Below are 25218 nucleotides of genomic sequence, written 5' to 3' on the forward strand. Positions count from 1 at the left end.
AAATGGGTGCATTTTTGACAATTTTTTGAGGCGTGATGAATTTTATCACCTGTTTCACAAAATAATCTGCCAATAATTTGCGTCCATCACTATTCATGATTTTTAATGCAAAAAAACTTGAATCATAAAAAAAATATGAATAGTAATAAAACTGTCCCTACATGTGCCATAGCTCTTACTGAAGAAGCTGCTCGGATGAGTAGTGAAACGTCTTCAATGATTACTTAACAAGTCCCACAGAAGCAATAAAATACTTACAAATTATAATATTATCCTGCACAAATGCTTAAGTTAAAAATGATTGATTTATTGCAATCCATTTAAAGCTACTTACACCCCGTATACAAAGCCTAACGCATTTCATGCTTACTCAGCACTTAATCAAAGGCTCCAAGGGAGAAAAATACACTTTTGTATATATAAATAGGATACAAATGCATCACTGATTATGTCACAAATACTTACGCCTAGAAAGACTTTGATGGACTTTGAACATGTTACTCCAGTGGTGCCACATGGGATGTTCTCTGTTATGACACTAAAATTTCCTTGAGATTGGTGTTGTCCACAGTAGTCCTACAAAGTAAATATGGAAACATGAATAATCCAAATCATATTTACTATTCATTTAAAAAGTTGAAATATATTATATTGAATTAATGATACTTCTCAAATTCGATACCCTCTGTGCAGGTGTTTTTATTCTACAAGAAAAATGTAAAAAACTCTGCTCTTTTTACCAATTTCAATAATTGAAATGTAGTCCCTGTTACAATCAATGCTTATTGATGAAGCAATGCTGCCAAATACAGTGTTGCAACTGTGTCATCTTGGCAGAGTCACATGACTGTGGAACTACAAACAAATTTCCTGGGAATTTTCTAGTACAGGTATGGGATCCCTTATCCGGAAATATGTTATCCAGAAAGCCTGTCTCCCATAGACTCCATTTTAATTAAATAATTCAGAATTTTAAAACTGATTTCCTTTTTCTCTATAGTAATAAAACAGTACCTTGTAATTGATCCCAATTAGATATCATTTATCCGTATTGGATGCAAAACAAACCTATTGGGTTTAATTAATGTTTTATTGATTTTTATAGTAGATTTGAGATATACCCTTGGTCCCAAGCATTTTGGATAACGGGTCCTATACCTGTACCAAAATTTTTTTTAATACTAAATATCTTAGCATTGATGTGAATGTACCTTTACGTCTTATGAGTAGAGTAGAATACATTACTTAAGCTAAAGGCCATACTGTTTGAGATCCATTAATTTGACCACCAATGTACTGGGTCCAATCTGGCCAATGATCAGAACATACTACAGGCTTATAAAGATCTTTTGAATGAGGGCTACATCAACATATTGATGCAGTCCTTGTCCAACAGGATTTTCCAAACTGCCAATATTGATCAGAGAGGCCCCACACACTGTCCAATAAGCTGCTGACTCGGTCTGGAAGGGCTGAGTTGGAAGCTTATATTGGGCCATGTATAACCATTCATTGGGTCTGACCAGAATTGTCATTATTTAAATGTAGACTGCTGCAGTCTTCAAGGCACACGTAAATAAAGTAACCGAAGCAAAGTAAAGAGCGTTAAAAATATTTAATTCCCTTACCTGGGCAGCTACAAATTCACAGTTTCCGTCAAAGTCATAGATCTTGTTATCAAAGGTGACATAGTGGCCGCTCCCATAGATTGTACACGTGCCATAACACACAGTATTGGTGCAGTTCCATCTGCCGCTCTTGCATGAACTAGAGTTACAAAAACAATTCATCAATGAAAATTAACCAACATTTCTTAGCTTTCTGAAATGACTTCCAATGAATCCATCTTAAGTACACGTGGCCCTTTTTTATTATAATTTATAGGGAAAAAAAGACAACATAAAATAATAGGCTTAGCAACATTATAGCTTTTATGACTGGACTGGGCTACAAGTTGGCATTAGCCATACTATACAGGTTTTCTTTTACACAAGTAGACAACATGTACAAATTGAAGTAACATAATATTTTTTAGAACAATAGCAACAAAATAATGGCAATTACACCCCAGAGAAGCACTAAAATTGTACAGTAAAGAATGATTTACTCACCAAGTATTGCAGTCCACCTGGATCTCCTTTCCATGATGGTGATGTTCTTGATTGTGGACACAAGGGCATCTGTCCTCTGGCACACAGCCATCCATTCCATCATCCAGCAAGCCTTCCGGACAAACACATCCCGACCTACACTCTGTCTGGAACTGTGAAAGGGCACAAATGTTAAAATAGCAACAAGAGATAATGGGCCATATTCATTTTAATGAGAAAAGCAAAGCTTATGTCCCAATGTAATTCTACATTTTCTCATAGAACTAGATGCATTTCAATGAGAAAAACTTATCTCACTGTTCATTACTACCAATGAGCGAATCTGTCCCTTTTCGCTTTGCTGGAAAATTTGCAAAAAGGCAAAAAAACTGCGAAACGCTATTTTGACGTGACCTCAACTTTTTTTTGACGCACAACGAATTCAGCCAATCCATGCCTGCTAAAAAAATTTGCTCATCAGTATTCATCGCATGAAAACTCTATTGATGTTTATGGCCCAAAAAGTTTTCTTTCCCACTCACAAATGTTCATGTGATAAACCATAAAATAACATTTTCTCATAGAACTGAATCTGGCCTAATATGTACTACCTTAATAATAAAGTCATTGAGTCATTAGAATGTTAATGGGAAATGGATACAAATTTTAACAGATAAAGCAGGCAAAATAATTCAAGCTAAAATATAACATAGGACTCTTTACTACCAATAATGAAAGAATTGTTATTAATACTTTAAAGTTTCCTTTTTGGCATCATTGAATTAATGGGAACAAGTGTATATATTATATTTCAGATAAACTTGTGATGCACCATAAATGTATTGGAAACTTAAAAATTTAATTAGGGCTAGTGATGAGCAAATTTTATCGGCAGGCATAGATTTGCAGAGAATTTCCACATTTCGGCATTGGTGAATTGTTTTGCGAAACTTCAGCAAAAATTTGCCCCAGAAAAATTAGTTGCGCGTCAAGAAAAGACGTGGGTGACAAAAAAGTCATGCGACAAACGCGTTTCACAGATTTTTCCCCGTTTCGCAAATGTTCTTGCCGTTTCACGAATTTTATGCTGAAGCGAACTGGGACAGATTCATCACTAATTAGGGCATCTACAAAATTATACAAATGGAAAAAAATGGGAAAATGTGACCATTTTTTTCTATTTTCAATCAGTTCTAAATAACTCAGATTATGAAAACAAACATACCATGTCGAGAGTTAGAGTCTTGCAGCTTCTGTGAACTGGAGTTACTGAGGCATCTGCTGGTATCTTGTTGCAGTCAAAGTAGATTTTCCCAGATTTGCAACCTGTAAAGAAAAATTCCATGAAAATAACAGCAAAATGAGAGAAAATCTGTAAACCAATCGGTGCAGGGCACATCTGTAGTGTACATTCCTAATAAATAAACATGAAAAAGCCTGTTGAGCTACGTGTCATATACTTATATTATTGGTTATCAACAACAATTGTGGACAGATGTTTAAGACTTTTCCTCTTTATGGCAAAATAACTATCCAATACTGAGACAGCATTGCCTGGCCTTGCTTTGGTGCCCCCTCACATCTCTGCTTATATTGGCATATTTTGGCAAAACAACATTAGAGTCCACCTCATTGAACTGAGATGTTTGCTTCCAAAAGTGCTTTGTGTAAGTAACATCCATGCAGGGAGTAATCTTGACATTACTCATATTGTACTACAAGGATTCAACTCTGAACCCATGAACCCGCCCCCAAGAACATACAAATCTCAAAAGAAAAGGTAGAGAACAGAAAAGATATGTAAGAAAATAAAGCATTTTCACTTACTGTCATCAGTATGAGTTGTGCATATAAGTCTACCATTATGACAAGTACTAAAAAAAATAAAAAAGAATAATATATTGATTTACCATCAGTATCATCAACATCCCATGTATACACAGTGATTAAACAGTATTTTCTAGATAACAAGTTATAATTGATTGTGTCTAAAACATTTTTGTAATAGGAATAGCTTAAATAGAAGGAGGTCCCTTAAGTAGGAGGAGTATCCTTTAAAAGAAAATATGTTTAATACAGGTATTGGATCTATAACTCAGAATGCTTGGGACCAGAGAAGGTTTTTGATTAAGGTGTCCTTCCATAATTTGGCTCACCATAGTTTAACTCTGCTAAAAATCATTAAACCATTAAATACGCCCAATAGGATTGTTTTGCCACCATTATGGATTCATGTTACCATTCAAGTACAAGTTACTGTATTATAACTACAGAGAAAACAGAATTATTTTCAAATATTTGCTTAAAATGGACTCTGATGGAGATGGCCTTCCCCAGCAATCAATGGCCAGTTTTCTGTACTTGGAGCTAATTGTACACAAGGACACATGGCGTTTAGCAATGTCCTCACTCTCTTAATTGTCATGTAGGCTGATTTCTAATTGGCCCTACAGAGTGTAGGTAAGTCTTGAAGAGGATTGCAGATTCGGACTTCAAGAGTCTGCAAAAATGCTAAAGCTAAAAGGGACTACAGTAGAATCACTGCATGACAACTGAAAAATATTGTCAGATTTTAGGTAATATTGGTGCTGCTTTGAGCTTGCTTCAGTGGGAAGCAATTCATCTGCTTTTTCTACACTTTAGCATTTTCAAGTGTTCAAACTTTTTGGCGAGTTTGTGCTAAAATTTTGTTCTGTGTTTCTTTTTCTCATTGACTTCAGTGCATTTGGCATGAGAAAAAGGCCATTGACTCTAATGCATTTTTCAAGAGAAAAAAATCCCATTGACTTCAATACATTTTGCCCAAGAAAAAAAAAGTGGGGAAGCAAACTGACTTCAATGCATTTTGTGAATTTTTCCAGGTTTTTGTGAATTGGTCGGCAAAATGGGCCAGTTTCACTCATCACTACTTGCTTTTTTGCTGCAATTTTATGGTGTATTTTCTTGTTGTATTTACTGGTCCACTTATGGTGTGCCCAATGGACATTTGGAATTTAACCAAAAGGAAGATACGGTGGGATAACCTAACATATCTTCCTTTTTTGTTGAAAATGCCATCCTTGTAGAGGAGATTCGGTGAGGGGAAGCTAAGTAAAGCAGTCACTTGTGTTGCAATAGATGTTTTGAGGCATGTTTGTCAAAAGGCAAAAGAGTTTAGCACAGGAATATTCTGCTTATTCATTTGTATGGTGAGTGGGACTTCAGCAGCTACATTTTTCATGGTGACCAGTGGCGAGTTCTATTTTGCCCTTGATAAATATGCTCTTCTATATAAAATTTATAGTTGTATGGAAGAAACTATTATAAACATATATAACAGCCCTTACCAGCGCTCATTCTGTATATAGATGACATCCTGTGGGTTAAGGTATGTGCCCTTGTTATAGCAGGAACACTTGGATATTGGCACACACTTGTCATTCTCATTTAAGTACTCTCCATCTGGGCATCCACATCCATCAACAGGAGTGAAATCACTCATACAGGCCTTTTCTCCTTCTGCCAGGGCACGGCAAGTAGGCTGGCAAGTAGTGAGGTTGTACAAATACATCTGGGACGATGGGCATGATCTCACATCTCCTTCTATAAAAATATATAAATAAGAACATGTATTAGTACTAATACATGCAAGGCCAAGTCTCTTCCTAAATGAAATAACAGCAGCTGCAGAATATACATACCACAAATGCCCGATCTCCAGCCCCACAAGATGATCCCTTTAGCTGCACAAGCCCTTACATATGAAGACATTATTGCACACATACAGGCCTCGCTGTCCTTGCAGTTGCACACATCATATTGACATGTCTGTAAGATGGAAAAAAAGAAGGTGTGCTATACTGTAGGTGTCATGATGAGGGTCTATGTACTAATACAGGTGACAAAGTGCAGACTCCTATCAACCAACTGGCTATTCATGTATCACCCAACAATATGCATATGTTTTCTCAGTGCAGACTATTTTCTGGAAAGGAAGCTGCTTCACTTTGTGGACAAATAGAATTGTCCCAAGCATAGCCAGGGGTGTAATTACAGGTGAAGAGGGGGGGGGGCAGTAGATCCATAATTAATGGACAATTTTGATACGTTGGTAAAATGGGTCAACTTACCAAGGTTTTAGGGCACTAAGTTGAATTTGCTGTGGGGCCCAAAAACATCTAGTTACACCACTGAGTATGACATCCCTGTGTAATTGTTACCTACAAATGTATGTCTTTTTGCATTACACAATACAATGGGAGCTGTCTTTGGGTAATCCCAAATGGCCTCAGTTCAGGAAATCAAATAATAATCTATCTAATGCTTTATTTACCAGTAGGTCCTTCCCACTAACTAAAGGGCACCCATGCTGAATAGAAGAAAGGAGGTTCCGTCTAAATATTCGGAAAGGGTTTTTTAATATGAGCGCTGTGAAGTTGTGGAATTTTCTCCCCGAATCAGTCGTGCTGGCTGATACATTATATAGCTTCAAGAAGGGGTTGGAAGGTTTTTTAGCAAGTGAGGGAATACAGGGGTATGGGAGATAGCTCTCAGTACAAGTGAGGGAATACAGGGGTAGGGGAGATAGCTCTCAGTACAAGTGAGGGAATACAGGGGTATGGGAGATAGCTCTCAGTACAAGTGAGGGAATACAGGTTATGGGAGATAGCTCTTAGTACAAGTTGATCCAGGGACTGGTCCAATTGCCATCTTGCAGTCAGGAAGACATTTTTCATCCTCTGCAGCAAATTAGAGAGGCTTCAAAAGGGGTTTTCGCCTTCTTTTGAATCAACTAGCATTAAAGGTAGAATTGATGGATGTGTTTCTATGGATGTTACTATGTATGTATGTATGCTGGTGATCTTCCTGTCACAGACTCAATTATCCATTCTCATTTTGTGGAGATAAGAACAGGATGAGTCTATTAGCAGTGTTAGATTTTGATCCAGTTAAAGTACATTTGTCAGTACTTACCTTAATATAATCCGTTGGGTCTATGGTTGAATGACATTTGGCAAAAGGAGACTCTGGCTGTTGTAAGTGAGTGCACCAATGGTTACCATAATTCTCTGTTGGAGAGAAATATTTTAAAAAAATGATAATGATAGACTGAAATGCAAAACTAATGGGAAAAGGTAGTTAGTTAGCGAAGGAATATATAATATTGAAGATAGCTATAAAAAATAGAAAACCTTAAAAATTACCATTAATGTGACCAAACAAGAAGAAATGAAATAACGTGAAGTAGATCAAATAAAGGAATGGTAAAATGAAATGAGATGAAAGTGGTGGGTTTATATAAAGTGATGTCGAAAATGAGACAGATGTTGGTAGAATGGAAGCTTACGGCTCTCAACGTTAAGGCTGCATGGATCATCCAGCCAGTCTTTCTGTTCAGGACAAGTGGGGTGGGCCTTCCATGTATTCGCAAAAGCTGAAGCTGTTGCTTCTGCAAGTCCAGCAGATGTTGTAAAGTCATCTGCTTCCATGTAGTTGAAGTTGCCACAAAGGCCTGTTCATTATAAGACAAAAAAAAGTTTTATCAAATTTCATGGTTGTTATAAAAAGGTGCCTCAAAGGAGCAAGTCCCCACTCCTGCGCCCTACCTGTCTCCTAACTTGTGCACCGTCAGACATGCCCTTTAGGCCACAAAGGAGCCCAGTACTTACTGTCTGCACTATGGCAATAAGGACAGCGCTGCCTTGTGCCTGCTAAGGCGGTGCCCTGCACTTTATGTCTGGATGTTTTTATCCCCTGCAGACCTGCTTTCCCCTAGCGTAGCTGCCAGCAAGACATAAAAGCAAACCCATGGTCCAAATACAGACACCCAAAACAATTACAGATGGTTAGAACCTGCATTCTAGAGAATCATGCTTCAACTGCATTATCTGTATTGCCATTTTGTTTAAAACCCCTTTTTAATCAACAGAGTAATGTAATGAACGTGCAACATTTGCTAGTGGTCCAGTAACCCATAGCAACCAATCAGCTAGCAGCTCTTTTTATATACTGTATGTTCTATGGCATAAACTCTGTTTATTTAGTGAGGAATCCCCAGTATCTAATCTTACCTTGCAGGCCACTCGTGATGGGACTTTCCATGTTAATAAAGAGCTGCATCATGGGTGTCTTGGGCAGCAGCTGGATCTGTAGCTCAACACCAAAAATGGACTGTACAATGATGTAAGATTCAGTGGGTTGAAGAATAGAAAAGCTTGCTGTAGAGTAATCAGAGAGAGAAATATATTTTCCTTTTCTGTGAATTTGCATTATGTTAGTTGGATATATTTTTTAAAAAAGATTACATCTATAAATGTATAGATGGAGGGTAAGTAAGCACTGAATTATCTATAACCTGGAAGTATTAACTATTATATAGGCTGGGAGTCTGTATCTTGAGCAGCTCTGTTGTGCTTTAGGCCAGTGGCTCATGTAACAGTTCCAGGAAGTGGTTGCTGCTAAATTCAATGAGGAACAATTACAATTATATTGTATTATATTATAGGAGCTAATCATTGCCACAAACCTCCTGGAATCATTAGGTGTGGCCTTATGGCTGAGCATTTAGTGGCTACATCTTAAATACAACCATTAGTCCCTTAATAGGCCAGAGTAGCAGAGAGACTGACAATGGAAAGTGTCTTGCTGCGCTTATTATTTTGTGTGATTTTTTTGTGATTTATTAAGCATAAAAACCACAAAAATCACTAATGCAAAACATTGCCATCTAAAAGCTGTTGAGGTCATGTAGAAGTCAATGGGAGCTGTCCTTGGAAAATTGTAACAATCTTTATTTAATTTGTGGTATTAGAGGTTTTTTTTGTTTTTGTTTTTCAGATGCTCCATACATTGAAAATTTTAAAAACTTGTGTTTTTTGTGTATTTCTGCATTTTTTTATGTTTTGTTTTTTTTTAAAGGTTGTTATAAATCACTTGGCTTGCTGATCATTTACTGATAATTGCCTCTACGTGTGTTTTAGCAGAGGCAATTCTCAGTATTGTCTATGGCAGGGGATTTTCTGGCGTTTAGTAGCTGTGACAAGAAGTTTCTACTCAGTAGCTCCACGTGCCTTCGACCTTAAACCATAAACATGAGAATGTTGATAAATGGGCCTCCTAATGTGAAATGCCCTTTTTAGTAACATATGGGTCATCATATACAGTATTGTTTACAGAGAACATTACTCCTTAGGGCTCTGGCACACGAGGGAGTTTAGTCGCCCACGACAAATCTCCCTTGTTGCGGGCGACTAAACTCCCCGGTATGACATCCCACCAGCGATTTTAATCTTACTGGTATTTTAGAGGTTTCACAACAGCTATTGGCAACCCTTAATAGCTAGAAATGATAGGCTACTTAGATTTTTGTTTACTCAGTGCGGTTCTCTTAATCCATTATCCTACCTGTAACATGAGGTAAGCTTATTTCCAGCTCGTTCATCAATACAGTACCGTCTGCATTAAATGTCACAACCTAGTGGATATAGGAAAGGGCAATATTAGTTTATCTTAGATGCTTTGTCTATGGTGAACTCTAAAAATGTGTTCAAGGGAAACTTACATTTTGCAGGTTATCTGTGAGCATCTTAACTGTCTTAAGGCAGGTCTCCCTCGCTGATGAACTGCATGGAGCCAACTCTCCTAGTAGAGCATGAGACTCATTCCTCCGGCCCTGGACACAATATGAAGGAAGTTAAGAACCACATTTACTCTACCTTGGTGACAGGAGTAAGTAAACTTGGGTGTAATAAACATAGAAGTCTGTTATCCCCAGGCCCCTATTAAGAGTGCACGAAAGGGTTTAAAAGAGACATTTTATTGTAAATGTTGTTCTTTCACAGATGATTGTTTTTTTAATAGTACAGTCACTTGGATATATTGGCATGGACAAAAACATTCATAAAATAATGGTTTAGATGACCATCATTAATAAACATGGCTTCTGTACTCATTTCTAAGAAAGACAGTTGTATGAAGGCAAAGTTACTGATCTTTGCTCCATTTGCTTCTTGGGTTTCCATAATGTCTGGTTAAGATCCTTTCCCTTCAATGGTCACTTCATGGGATTACATCTTGATTTAACTTTACCAGGGTCAATGGGAAGACATCTGGGTGTATAATTGTCTGCACTGAGCCAATTTACCTGGGACTTGGTACAGCAGCCCTGTACTAGCAGCTGACCCATCATTGCCAAAAAACATTAGGTAACCTTTAATTCAGATGGTTAGTTTTGATTTTCAATTTGTATCAGAAAAATATTTGTTTGTATGCATCTATATTTGAGTGCAAATAAAGACTCAAAGGCCATCTACAGTATTTCCACTCATCTAATGGAGGAACAATGGCAATGTTAGTTCATGATTGCTAATAGATGTCTATTCCTGTTCTAAACCATGGTGAAATATGTTTGTACATGTACTATACAGTATATTAGTTTAAATGAGAAGTATTCCACCTACAGTACAACATTCAGCTGTCAGAGGGCATTGGGAACTCTGGTTTGAACATAGATCATGTGGAATGTGCCTTTTTTGTTCACGATATTGATAGAATCTTATCTCATTCAATAGTATATTTTAAAAAAAACTTACCTTTAAAAGAACATAGTAACAGTTGCCATGGAAAGTGTACTTCTTTCCATCAAAAGTGTTGAAATGAGCCCCTCCCTCAATGGAACAAACCCTAGGACAGGAATTCTTTGTGCATTGCCATCTCCCTGTGATACAGTTACTAAAAGAGAGAATAAATAATTTATATGGTTTCTTAGTTGAAATAACTATGGATTTAAAGGAATCCTCAATTTTAGATACCGGTATTTTATATGATTTCATGTTACAAAGTTACAGTCAGTTTGGTGGTGTGTAGTTGCTTTCCTTTCTAAGTTCAGTATCTCAAGGCATTAAGTATGTGTAATTTGTAGAGCTGTTCTATCTTCAGATATGGGACTCAAAGGAACATACTGTAGGTGTTCACCTGCACCAGTAGTGGTGTGTACCAGAATGCATTGCACCTGAATGCTGTACATGTGTATATTATATATATATATACACACACTTTTCTTTTTTACAGTGTTGTGGAATATGTTGGCAGTTTAATAATAATAATAATAATAATAATGTTGGAAGGACATGTGAAATGATGAGGGCCTACCTAGAAAGAATTAGAATATTATTATTATTCTTTATATAGCGGCGTCATTTCACACAGTGCTTTACAGAGTACAGGGTACAACAAGACCAAACAGTTAACATGTACATATAAATAATTCCCAAAAAATGATTTACAGTTCCGTTTGCATATTGATTGGTGACAATAGGGGGAGGGCCCTGCTCGCAAGAGCTTACATTCTAAGAGGGAGAGTGGTTAAGGCAAAAGGTCAGGATAAACAGTGTGATGTTGGTTTGTAAAGTAACAGTAAGTGCACTGTAAGAAGTGAAAACCAGTGGTTAGTGAGTGTGTGAGCAAAGAGTAGGGGTGTTCATTGGGTAATCAAGTTGCTGAGGGCTAAGGTTATAGGCCTGAATAAAAAGGTGAGTTTTAAGAGACTGCTTAAAAGCCTGGAGACCCTGATAGTGTCTAATGGGACAGGGCAGAGCGTTCCAGAGGATGGGCACAACACGTGAGAAGTCCTGGATGCGAGAGTGAGAGGAGGTGATGAGTGAGGAGGAGAGAAGAAGTTTGTGTAGAGTGAAGGTTACATCTGAGGGTGTACCTGGGGATTAGGGTGGTTGTATACAGTGGTGCGGCACCGGTGAGTGCTTTGTGGGTGAATGGCTTAATTCTGAACATGACAGGTAGTCAGTACAAGGGTTGGCAGAGAGGGGTGGCACTTGTGGAATGGGAGTAGAGGTGTATGAGTCTGGCGCCACTGTTCATGTTGGATTGGAGTGGGGTCAGTTTAGATACGGGAAGCCCACAGGGGTGAAACCGACAGGATTTAGAAAGTGTTTGAATTTGGGGAATGAATGAGAGAGCTCCTAGACAGCGAACATGCAGAATTGGAGTTGTATTATTATTTTCCACGCAGACAGTGGTATCAGTCACAGAAAAAGAGTTGGAAGTTAGGAAGATGACCATTCAGTACAATAAAAATCTGCTCTGGGTTTGTTGGGGGTCCTCAACTAACACTAACAAACCAGTAAGTTCCACATTGGAGGGTTGAAAACAAAGGCAAGTACTGTAATTAAAGCAAACACATGAGGTATTTAGTTGAAATGTTCATTAATAATTTTTTCCTCACCATTCATTACAATCATTTTGTATTGTTGCTCCGGGGTTATACAGTGTCCCTTGATGTTTGCACTGACATTGATTTAATGGTATACATCCTTTGTTATTGTGATCATCAAGTACAGTTCCTGTAATACAGAGAAATACCTAAACTGACTTAAATTCAAAGCATCTCTATAAACAAGCTATGAGAAACCTATGGAGTGGTTCCTCCCATTGAGAGTTCCATTTATTACCGTAAATCAACTGACCAAAGCCCCTAGGACATCACACTCAGATGTGGAATGGGAGTATAAATAGGCCCTGGCATTCCAGGTACATATAGGCCCAAACAGCCCCCACCAGCACAATAAATAGTGGATGTGTATGGCATCTTACAGCAGCCCCTCTGGCATTTGCCAGAATCCACATATTGCCAGTCTGGACCTGACTGATTTCCTACTGAGGTATTAGTTGCATAGGCATGGCAATTGCACATGGGGCATTTTGTCACCTAGAGGATATCACAGGTGCTATTGTCCTGCTGAGCTAGTAATATCTATATAGAACCTTGTGGGAATACCCAGCTTGATATTTTAATTTGGCAAATTAATGTTAAAGAATTTATAGCTACCCTATAAATTACTCAGACCTGATAATAAGATTATACCCTTCCAAAGAAGACATACCTTCAGGGCAGAAGCAGCCATCCATAAAATGTTCTTCACACAGGCTATGTATCTCAAGGCGGGAACACGAGCTTGTACATGGGGAACCGCTCTCTTGGTAAATCATGTTCCCTGGGCAGGTTTTGGCTGTGGGGAAAACAGAATAAATGGGGTTGTCAAAGGGTCAGTTCACCTTTAAATTTAGTATAATGTAGAGACTGCTACTCTGAGACCATTTGCAGTTGGTCTTAATTTTTTATTATTTGCAGTTTCTTAATTATTTTACTTTTTGTTTAGCAGCTCTCGAGTTTGGAATTTCAGCAGCTATCTGGTTGCTAGGTAGGGTCCAATTTAACCTAGCAACCAGGAAGTAGTTTAATAGAAATATGGCCCATTGTGCATTGAAGAATGCATTGATTTCTATGGTAGCTCAATTTAAGAATAGGAAACACCTATAATGCAAACCGAGTGGCAGGCAGGTTGCTTTATTTGCTCACATCCCACTGTGGATGCAAGAACTGCATTCACCTTATAGGGCAGCAATCTAAAATTTAGGTTTTTAAAATATTTAACAGTCCCTGTTTTTGTTTAAAAAAAATTGATTTAGTATGCAAAAAGGGAAAATACTGATAAGATCTGATTAAAAAGGCTAAAGTATAAATAAATTGTCTTTGGTTACTATAGAGCAGTGATCCCCAACCTGTGGCTCACTAGCAACATGTCGCTCCCCACCCCCTTTTTATGTTGCTCCCAGTGACCTCAAAGTAGGTACCCATTTTTTAATCTCTGGCTTGGGGGAAAGTTTTGGAAACTTAGAAACACAGTTTTACTCCAACCAGAGTCTCCTGCAGGCTAGCAGCCCACATGGGGCTACCAAATAGCCAATCACAGCCCTTATTTGGCACTTTTTTCCCACTTGTGTGGCTCACCACCACTTTTTACATCTGTGTGTGGCTCACAGGTTAGGGATCCCAGCTATAGAGGATGCTTACGGCAGAAGTTCTCTGTCCTCCAGGTCCCCGGACGCCCTCCTGCATGAGAACATTGCCTGGAAAACTCTGAGATTGTGCTGCAGAGGCAGAAGGCATCTTGTGATTGGCCGCAGGAGCACATGTCCAGCATACATGCCTTGATATAAGCCTCTGTATTTAGGAGAGACTGACAGTCTGTAAATGCAGGGTGTGCAAGATGTTCCTCACAAACAGATCGCTGGAAAGACAAAAAGAAAGAAAGAAAACTGAGCAATGGGTTGGTAGAAGTGTAAACCATATGGAAAAGTATTTTATAGCCTTATCTGAGGGAATTTTACAGATCAATTCACATTTAGCTTAATGATGCACCAACTTTCAGTTGCTCCAAACATGAGAAACTGTCCTTACCAGGTCATTTGAAACATAATTATGGCTATATACAAGTAGATTGGCCAGTCCACTATGGAATCAGACCCATTAGGCCAAATGGATGCATATCGTACAGTTGGCCATACATGTGCAAGGCCATCTTCCAGGGTTATGACTGTAAATTTTCAAAACCAGACATATAACTATAGTCATATAATCATAGTAATCTTCAGTTTAAGTCCATGTTCAAGGCCTTATTCCCCCCCCGAAAATCATTATTTTCCAGATTTCCAGCTACAAATATATCTTGGGCATTGATTCACCATCAAGACCTTATTAAGTACAGGTATGGGACCCGTTATCCAGAATGCTCGGGACCTGGGGTTTTCAGGATAAGGCATCTTTCCGTAATTTGGATCTCCATAACTTAAGTCTGCTCAAAATCATTTAAATATTGAATAAACCCAATAGGCTTGTTTTGCCTCCAATAAGGGGTAATTATATCTTAGTTGGGATCAAGTACAGGTATTGTTTTATTATTACAGAGAAAAGGGAATAATTTAACCATTAAATAAACCCAATAGGGCTGTTCTGCCCCCAATAAGGGGTAATTATATCTTAGTTGGGATCAAGTACAGGTACTGTTTTATTATTACAGAGAAAAGGGAATCATTTAACCATTAAATAAACCCAATAGGGCTGTTCTGCCCCCAATAAGGGGTAATTATATCTTAGTTGGGATCAAGTACAGGTACTGTTTTATTATTACAGAGAAAAGGGAATCATTTAACCATGAAATAAACCCAATAGGGCTGTTCTGCCCCCAATAAGGGGTAATTATATCTTAGTTGGGATCAAGTACAGGTACTGTTTTATTATTACATAGAAAAAGGAAATAATTCTTATAAAACTGACATTATTTGCTTATAATGGAGTCTATGGCCTTTCCGTAATTCAGAACTTTCTGGATAACGGGTTTCCGGATAAGGGACTATGTTCTTATAGTGGAATCTGGGACAAGATAAAAAAAAACTCACATATTGAGAACAAAAAGAGGTCTCAGCAATCTGTGTTTCATCAGGGTTTGTACAATGCTCAGCTGGATCATAGATATTCTGCAGGTTTCCAAACTGCACAGGAGTGAGATGAAAACCTGAAAGTACAAGAACAGGAGCAAGAATTGAATCTTAAGAATTTATAAAGACACTTCCAACTGAAAGTTTGTTTGAAGGGTTCATTTGTTTCCATTTTCCCATAGCCATTTAAGAGTTATATGGTTTGTCAGTATGTCAGTGGTCTGATTGTCCAAAGCCTCTGATAATTCTCATGCTCTATCCCGCTACTCCTATGCATTTTTCAACTGGGTTACACACAACAGTAGATGCTCAGTTCCATGTGTAAAATACCTAAAACACTGGAATAAGGCACACAATAGGCTTGCAATCCAACACAAGGCAAATGACTGTGTTGCTGCCAGGGAGATACAATACGTCGCCTCCTTTAACTGCTTAAAAGTTCTTGTCAGTGAAGCATGGTGGCCTGGTATTAAATTAATTGCTTTGTCTGCTCTGGTTCCTAATTATTGCACAACCCGTGCCTGCCAGGACAAAGCAGGTATAGACATTCTCAGATAACTGCCCCTAATTATTTGTTTATTCATTAGACCTTGGCACACCTGAGAATGAAAAATGCAGTAAAACACACAGGCTTATGTGAATCAATGAGTTCCTGACATTCTTAATATCTTATTCTCTAATTACTTCATAAATGGAAAGGGGCACTGAACCGTAACACATTCAACAAGTGCAGTTATCATTCTTTCCATTTACTTTCATTCCTGGACCCAATGAATAAAATAAGGGTTTGCTGTCACCAAAAGAATAAAATAAGTAATTAGTAAGTACTGTAGTCGAAGGATTGTTAAAAACCCCTACAGCATAACTGACTTGGACTGAAATACAACAGCCTCCAGATTAGGACACAGATATATATTTTACAGATTTATGTCTAATTGTTTTCCAGTGTCGGACTGGTCTGCCGGAAACCAGGACTTTTCCCGATGGGTGCTGGCCATGGTAGGCCCTTTTCCCTTTCTAGAGCACAGAGCATTAACTGTTTTCTAGATTCTGCTTGAGTTTCATTTATTCCCAAGAGTGAGCAAGGTTGGAAAGAGTTAGCTTAGGAGTCTGTACTGGAGTTGGGGAAATGGGCAGATTTATTGCCATAGATAAGCAGGAGAATCCAGGGAGGCTGTTAATTTCTCCGTTTCTCAGAAAGCTATTGCACAGCATGAGCAAGAGCTAATAGAGTAATCAAACAACTATATTGTCTGAGCTTGTCTGTCTTTGCTATCCGCTGCATTGTCTGTATTGACTGAATTGCTCTGTGCTCTTAGGCAACTGACACACAGGACTGATTCTTGGCCTGTACTTAGCCTCTATGGCAGGGATCCCCAAAATTATTTTACTTGTGAGCCATACTCAGATGTAAAAAGTGTTGGTGAGCCACACAAGCATGAAAAATGATCTTTGGGGATGTCTAATAAGGCCTGTGATTGGCTATTGGCTATGGGGCATGGTAGCCCCATGTGGCCTGCAGGAGGCTCTGCTTGGAGTAAAACTGTGTCTCGAAGTCTTCAAAACTTGCCTTCAAGCCAGAAATGTAAAAATGGGCACCTACTTTGAGGCCACTGAGAGCAACATCAAAGGGGGTTGGGGAGTAACATGTTACTCACGAGCCACTAGTTGGGGATCACTGCTCAATGGTATCATCAGCCATCTTCTACTGTTTTGGCCCAGGTGGAGACACACGAAGCAGATTAAAACGTAAGAGTATGAATTTCGTGGCAAAATCTACACCATGTGCCTGCATCTGGCCAAAACAGTGGCTCTGGGTGTGAGACACAGTAGAAGGCTGATGCTAGAGTAGGGTCAAATTTTGGACCTGCATTTATCCACAAGTCAAGAATTGGCCCTGTGTGTCAGTAGCTTTACCCAGCTTGTACAGCAATAAGGCAACAAAGAGAACATGAATGAGAGCATAGCTGCCCACACAGAATTAGTCCTGTGTCCTTTTGGAAGCTGCTACTCTAGTTGATTTGATATCTCTTTGTAAAATGTTTCCCATAGATTTCAGTGAAGTGGCATCTAGAGGATAGAAACAGTGCTTACAAGGCTTCAATTATTACATTACTTATTTATTTTATTTTTTAATAGTAATCTTAATACTAGAGTTTTTCTTAATCAGAAAACAAGGTTCAAGGGCTCTGGCCGGAGGACCCTTGATATCAGGTTCTCTGGTGGGTCCTTGGTCTTCCAGTCTGACACTGTTGTTTGCTATAGTTTACAGGACAAACATGTTAGCATAATTCTAAAAAAGCTCCAACAGAGGTATCCTATAGCCTGTATTTTACCCATGCCAGATGTACTGTACCTTTGCTGTTCTATTTTTTGTTGGCAGTATACAGACAGTACAAATCAGAGATCCATTAGATAACCTGCCTGTACTATGTATAATACAGACTTGGACTGAAGTAAATGAACCCAATCTTACATAGCGACACAGAAAAATACAATGGTAAAGATGTACTATTTCATCTTTTACACCAAGGTGGTATTTTTTATATAGACACCCAAGGACCCATGCCTAGAGGGCATCTTTAGGGGGTTGCAGGGTCGATCTGCAAGGGATGGAGTTGATTGGTGGTCCAGTGCCTTGATCCAAAAACAGCACTGTGCTACACTTAGGACTTTACCTATATGGATACCATTAGACAAAAAAACAAACTTGTAATACATAATGGTCAGTATCATGTCACCCATAACCTCTGAACTTGTTGTAGATCCATCTAAAGAAACACAAGTCATACAAGAAACTCGTTCTTCGCCTCTGTTCTTAGAAACCACAATTCTTTGTCACAACCTATAGTCTCTAATGGAAAACCTGGTCCATGTTACTGAATTGCTGAAGTCAAAAATCCTGTTGGCCTGCAGACCTTTTCAGAATAGTTCTTGTATTCACTGTTATGTTAACATAGTTCTCCCTTACCTTCTTAACTTGCTACTTACTACATCTGTACCAATGGCACCATAACATGGCACAAATGGTCCATCATCTATCACTGGCATTTAACACCAGTATCATGGATTCCTTTATGTCACTTTATTAAGAATAAGGCACAAACTCTAGTACCTGTGTTCTGACCCCTCTTCCACCTAGTCCTGAACCAATATTTGCTTATTATTATCCACCCCAGTGATACTCTGGATCTGCTTGAAATCCCACCTATTTAAATACTTTCCAGCCCTATAGAACTGTCTTTCCAGAATCAGGAGTATTGGGAGGTATTAATAACTAGACACAAATATAAACTTTAGCTTTTTGGTAGAAAAGTTGTGCTTCTGGCATGTTCCTCTTAAACTGAAGCAAAAGCTTTTTTTTTTGGTTTGTACTCACTTTCACCAATGAATTCATTATAAAAGGGTATGCCATTATAATCTCCACACAAACCACACGTCTGATTGTTGTATTTGGGGTCAAGCTCCACCTGTGCATGAAAAAGAGACATGTAAGCCAAACCTTTAATATTCCTTAGTGATGTTATAACAATTATATAATGGTCTTATATGGCCAAGTGAAATATAATGTATGGTTAAAGGGGAACTCCGAACAAAACTTAAGCTTTTTGAAAAGACCTGGCTTTTTCTCCTTGCATCACTGTTATACGGTAGCTGGTCTGCTTCATCATTTTATCCAGAACAATAAACCATGTAATACAGGAGGCGATATGGCTGCTCAGTTCAGTTAAAACCAAAGAAGCAGCTCACCATGATAGCATCTTCTTTATTCCACATGAGAGTAAGGCCACTCTTGGTATACAGCTTGATATAGGCATCATTCTTGTGAAGGAGGATCCCATAGCTGTAGTAAGGAGTCTTAGCTCTGAAATGTAAAACGGAAGACTGAATATCTAGGGAATGAAGTTTTGTACAGCATGTATATATTTAACTCTATAGTCCCTCTTCAAACATGCTTCCAGATGGCCTTTCACATTGTGGAACCTGTACACCTTAACACTGAACATAGATTACTGAGTGCAAGAGCTACACAAACATTTCCTTTCACAACTTTGTTTTACGTATGTTGTCAATATTTATCCAATAGACTCTGGCTATCGATCACTCATATTCTTTACTAGAAGTATTTATTATACCCTTAACTGTGCTCTTATTTTATCCTTAACCTTCTACAGAGCTTCCTACATTGTCATAAGTCAATGCTTTATTTATATTTGAATTTATATCAGGCAAAAGAGTGCAGAAGTGTCTATAGAGCTTGTAATACATCACTGCACATATGAGTGTATGGTATTAATGGTGACACTTATAGTGCATTGTTTGGATTGTGGGGACAGTAGGGGGTTAAAAATGATTTTACAACCTAATTAAACCTTTTACTGCACCCTCATTAGCTGTCCCATCCGATAGGCTACTCCTCCTTAGTAAATACCAAATGCTCCAATGTAGGCATCTATGTGTAATCACGGAGGAACTCCTCAATAATATTTTATACCTAAACCTTAGGAAACGCCTTGTACAAACTTATGAAGGCCTTCTGAAGAACATCTGCATCTCCCTGGCTGTGAATGCTGCCTGATGGGAAGCAGTAGGGGCAGACAGAAAAGAAATTGATTCTGTATGCACTGAGAATTTACAGCACTGTCAATACTGTATGTTCTGGAAATCATTAAACCTAATAATGGGCTTTGGCTGGGATAATCTAAATTCCAGCCCGTTATATCTCACGCTGTATGAATCATTTCTGTTTCTACTTTTTAACCATTGTTATATTAAGTTTTACAGGTAACAAATAGTTAGTAAATATAATGAAATAGATGTACATGCTAAAATGTATAATGGTCTTGTCTGTGGCTAGGTAAGGAACATAAATTAGATAGTTTGAGTAGAACAGTTTCATAACATTGGGTCCTTAAATACATATGGACACATTCCTATATTACATAGAAATAAGTCACTATCACCATTAATGCAGGACTGCACTATTAGTTTAAGTCACCCCCCAGCCCAGGTTCCCCTAGCAGAGCCTTACTTAATGGAAGTCTTCTCTGCCGGTGTCCATCTGTGGGACAAAATCCACCTTGTGAACACTGACTGGTAAATTCCATTGAACTCATTGCTTAAGGACCACAGGGAGGCTCAGTGCAAAATGCAGGAATGTCAACATTTAGGTTCCACTGTACTACACCAAATTGCTCAGTACAGTAACTCTCATATGTAATAAAAGTCACTAAACAGTAACCCCTAGCAACCAATATCATGTTTGCTTTTAAACAGGTGAATATTTCAGGGTCACATTTCTTGGCAAGATACATCTAAGATATGTCTAACAAGATCCAAAATGGTGATCCCTGTGCACAGATTTACTGTTATAAGACTGGGCTCTGGGCTGATACAGTAAATTCATTATGTATAAAATATAACATTTCTAAATTGCTGTTTATTTTCCGGAATGAATATTATTATTTATGCTTGAAATACCAGTTTTGAGGGCTCATGTACTAAAGAAGTACGAAAAAGGCACAGTTTATAATGTTGCTCATGATTCAGCATACAACCTTATTGTGCCCAAGCAATCATGCCCAAAATTTTGCACCAGAAACTACAACCAAAAAAAGGTACCTTGGTTAGTAAAATAAATGCATTTTACCTTTGGGGTAAGGGGAAGTGCATGTCTGGGGTACAACATGCAGAGGGAGTCCTGTATTTTTGCCACGTCAAAGCAAAAAGTAGGGGTAACTAGCAAACTGGCCCATAATATCAATATAGATGAGCACAAGATAGAGCAAGCATTGCATGTACAGTATGGTGTTTTTGTGCCCAGCAATAGTTAATGATCCCTCCAATCAGAAAACAAACTCATACCATTTTCAGTTGTTACACTTTATTGTACTATAAAGGTAGCTGAAAAAAAATATTATTTCTACGTGTCCTTGGGAACAACATAATCCAAAGGATAAAGCGACACATTAGGAGAGGAACAGATCCAACTGCATCTCGGGTTGCAAAAACAATTTTAAGACTATTGTACTCTATCCCATTAACACCTGCCATGTAATCCACTGCAATGCATTGTAACATAAACGGCAGTGTGTTGGTTGGAGGGGGTCGGTGTTGAAAATAATATAATTATAGACTAGCAACTTTGGCTTGGACTGGTAATAATGGAGGCCAAGGATACTTACTATATTACCTTACCAAAAATAGGTTTTTATAGGATTGATTATAATGGAAGATATCTAAAAAAATGAAATTCCTGTATTGTAGCATGACATTAATAGAATTCAGATTGAGTATAGAATGGTTATGCCTTTATGCAATGTTCAGAACATGATTTTTATGGTGTTGTTTTTATTACTAAATTTCATTGTGTACGTTGCATATAGGTTTCATATATTCTACCATTTAGAACATTATTTTTGATATTTTTTTAGCAGTAATATTGTTTTATATGAAGCCATCTCAGTGCATTGTGCCTGATTCTAAACTTTCAGCCGCTATCTGAACTGCTTCCAAATAAGCTACTGGAGGAGTCACGGCAGGACTTGGCTGTTTTATTATTGAGTGCTATTCTTATATCTACCACTGGGTGGGACATGGGAGCATTTTTAGCAAGGCGGGTGTCGGGTAGGTGTTATCATGTTACCTGCCCATTGTTTTGCTTATAGGCTGCTTGGGGGAAAGGGAGGGGGGGTAACACCTGTCCAACTTGCAGTGCAGCAGTAAAGGGTGCCTAAGGTTTATTAGAACACAAGTCACATGGCTGGGGGCACCTGGAAAACTAAGAATATGTCTAGTCACATAGACACATAAAGTGTTTGTTCTTTTGAAAAACAGATTTCAATGCAGGATTCTGCATTAACTGATGCAGTCTGCAAAAAATATGTTTTACCATGACAGAATCCCTATAATTAAAAGTTGACTGCTACTTAAATTAATCTTGCACCATGCTATATGTGTATACTTACTTATATGTGTATAACCAGGACTTGCAGTAGAACAGATATCAGCAGTATTACTGGCCATAGTGGGAGGATGCTTATAGCCAAGACTTGCAATGGAACAAGTATGGGCAGTATTACTGGCCATAGTGGGAGGATGCTTATAGTCAAGACTTGCAATGGAACAAGTATGGGCAGTATTACTGCCATACTGGAGGGGTGCTTCTACCCATGACTTGCAATGGGACAGGTATCAGCAGTATTACTGGCCATAGTGGGAGGATTCTTATAGCCAAGACTTGCAATGGAACAAGTATGGGCAGTATTACTGGCCATAGTGGGAGGATGCTTATAGCCAAGACTTGCAATGGAACAAGTATGGGCAGTATTACTGCCATACTGGAGGGGTGCTTCTACCCATGACTTGCAATGGGACAGGTATCAGCAGTATTACTGGCCATAGTGGGAGAATGCTTATAGCCAAGACTTGCAATGGAACAAGTATGGGCAGTATTACTGCCATACTGGAAGGGTGTTTCTACCCATGACTTGCAATGGGACAGGTAACAGCAGTATTATTGGCCATACTGGGAGGGTGCTTATAACCAAGACTTGCAATGGAACAATTATCAGCAGTATTACTGACCATGCTGGGAGGATGCTTATATCCAAGACGTGCAATGGAACAAGTATTGCCAGTATTACTGGCCATACAGGGAGGATTCTTATAACCAAGACTTTCAATGGGACAGGTATCAGCAGTATTACTGGCCATACAGGGAGGATGCTTATAACCAAGACTTTCAATGGGACAGGTATCAGCAGTATTACTGGCTTTACTGGGAGGATGACTTGCAATGGGACAGGTATCAGCAGTATTACTGGCCATACTGGGAGGGTGAGGGTTCCTTGCTAAAACTTCTTTAATTTACTAGATTCAGATTGACTAAGAGCAAAGTTGCATTAAACAAACATAGAGGTAAGCATCACATGCAGTTTATAGCTAAAAATCATTTAAGGGATGGCAAGGTAGCCTGTTATATATTTTATAAACCATGCATCCTTAAATCAAGTCTTCATTGGGCAAATTCCACATTTCCAAAAAAAAGTATACTTTTCTAAGTTGGAGAAATTCCTGTAATCTTCTGTACTATAATTTATGAAAATATACAGAGAGACAGTTGTAAAACGACCCTGGAAACATTAATAGACATTCACATTTGCTATGCAAAATCAATCAATGAAGTGTGTGTATTAAATTGCATTAATAACAAAGATAGTTGTAAATATTCATTATGAGGATTAGGATTAGGAAAGCCCAGAGCAAAGTGCTTCATAAGGAAGAACAGTGTGGCCAAGGGACAGAGCATTGTGTGGAAGGAAAGAGAAAAAAGAAGACTGTTTTGGGGCAGATTTGGAGGCTGAAGGTACTAAAAGAGTTGTAAGTTTTGCAAAACTGTAGAAGGGAAGATGAAGATACAAACAGACCAAGTGAACAGGAACAGACATCTTTAGGAACTATAAAACTGAACAGAACAAATCAGCCACCCAAGTCCACCCAACACAGAGAAGAAGCAACAATCATAGATGACTATGAATATATCAATACTCACATTTGTCCATTCACCACCACTAGACTACTTCTAATCTCAACTATGACATCCTTGATGGTTACAACAATCTTTTCAACGAGTGGGTGACCGGTGGCATTGGTATGTTTGACGTGCACAGAGAATTCACGGTAGGCTTCCCCGCAGTGTGAAGCCAGTTCATAGCTGCAGAGGCCAGGATACTGATAAAAATCCCCATCGAAGGTCTTGTAATGTAAGTTCCCCCATGTGCTGCAGACGTAGTGACCGTGATTACGGATTCGACCTGTAAAATTTGGTTGCCAGTAATTACTTATGGTGGTTTAATACTTATTGCCTTCATGTTTCTTTTTCAAATTAGCAATAAATTAAACATCAAGATAAGTTTTAATTCCTGGGCATCTGTGCTGGTTTCCCTTCTGTCAATTGGAACAGTTATCCACCCTGCCTGACTTCTGCAGTTTACTTCAAACTTCTAAACTAGCACGGTAACGTATTGATCATTTTGCCATGATTTATAGAAAATTCTAAGACTTATTGAGACTAACCTCTGAGCCATAGTTTAACTATGGAATTCTATTTCTACTCTTTCATTGTCTTAAAATGTCCCTAATTTCCAAATGGTCACTGCATTTCACCCTATCTTCATTAATTCTTAAATGAGTATAGGTATGTATATTAATATAAAGATGGAATATATCCGATTTACCTGTCTTGACTTCGTAGGCACTTGTGAGGGTAAGTACCAGCAATAGCAAGAAAAAGCTGGCAACCTTGTCCCCCATTGTATGCCCTTAGGGCTATGCTTGGAATAGTATTAGACACTTAGATCCCATCCCTATTTATAAGGCTCACTTGTTGTATCACTGACCTCACTAAAGGAGGGGCAGGACAAATCTTTAATCTTTACAGTCAAGGTAAACACCATTTTTTTTCCCTTCCCTGCTATTTGGGAAGCTTCTAAAGAAAGATATTTATTTCCTCAACCCTTCCCTTGCTGGACAAGGCACTAGCAAATATATAAGATGAAGTATATATATATATATATATTATTAATATATATAAAGAGCTTGGAAATTCATCATTTATTCAATGACTGGAAGAAGAAAATGTCATAATGATTATATGATTATAGAATATATTCATGTTGTTTTTACATTGTTATACTAATATCTAAGTCAAATCACAAAATATAGATTAGTGTGATAAGTAAATATGTAATTGTACATGCAATAAAAAGTAATACCAAATGTAAACATAAAAACACAATAGTATTAACCTATGGTAAATATAATACAATGTTTATTATAGCGAACACACAGCAGG

At 38.2% G+C, this 25218-nt stretch overlaps 1 protein-coding gene across 1 annotated transcript in view; it reads right to left on the reverse strand.

Moving 5' to 3' along the window:
• The window catches only part of muc2 (mucin 2, oligomeric mucus/gel-forming), a 68971-nt gene extending 44282 nt beyond the window's left edge, over nt 1-24689 (reverse strand). Inside the window, exons 1-21 of the mRNA XM_031901321.1 lie at nt 24602-24689; nt 23917-24178; nt 19113-19227; nt 18742-18832; nt 15324-15439; nt 13939-14155; nt 12968-13093; nt 12310-12427; nt 10661-10799; nt 9631-9741; nt 9474-9543; nt 8141-8287; nt 7417-7581; nt 7044-7138; nt 5771-5897; nt 5417-5672; nt 3918-3964; nt 3316-3416; nt 2112-2263; nt 1629-1767; nt 466-576 (exon numbers count right to left, since the gene is read on the reverse strand). Coding sequence (XP_031757181.1) covers nt 466-576; nt 1629-1767; nt 2112-2263; nt 3316-3416; nt 3918-3964; nt 5417-5672; nt 5771-5897; nt 7044-7138; nt 7417-7581; nt 8141-8287; nt 9474-9543; nt 9631-9741; nt 10661-10799; nt 12310-12427; nt 12968-13093; nt 13939-14155; nt 15324-15439; nt 18742-18832; nt 19113-19227; nt 23917-24178; nt 24602-24677 — 2781 coding nt within the window. The 5' untranslated portion in view covers nt 24678-24689. The remainder of the gene's footprint in view (nt 1-465; nt 577-1628; nt 1768-2111; nt 2264-3315; nt 3417-3917; nt 3965-5416; nt 5673-5770; nt 5898-7043; nt 7139-7416; nt 7582-8140; nt 8288-9473; nt 9544-9630; nt 9742-10660; nt 10800-12309; nt 12428-12967; nt 13094-13938; nt 14156-15323; nt 15440-18741; nt 18833-19112; nt 19228-23916; nt 24179-24601) is intronic.
• Between the last annotated feature and the right edge of the window lie 529 nt (nt 24690-25218).

Source organism: Xenopus tropicalis, chromosome 4, assembly GCF_000004195.4.
Source record: "Xenopus tropicalis strain Nigerian chromosome 4, UCB_Xtro_10.0, whole genome shotgun sequence".
NCBI classification, from domain to species: Eukaryota; Metazoa; Chordata; class Amphibia; order Anura; family Pipidae; genus Xenopus; species Xenopus tropicalis.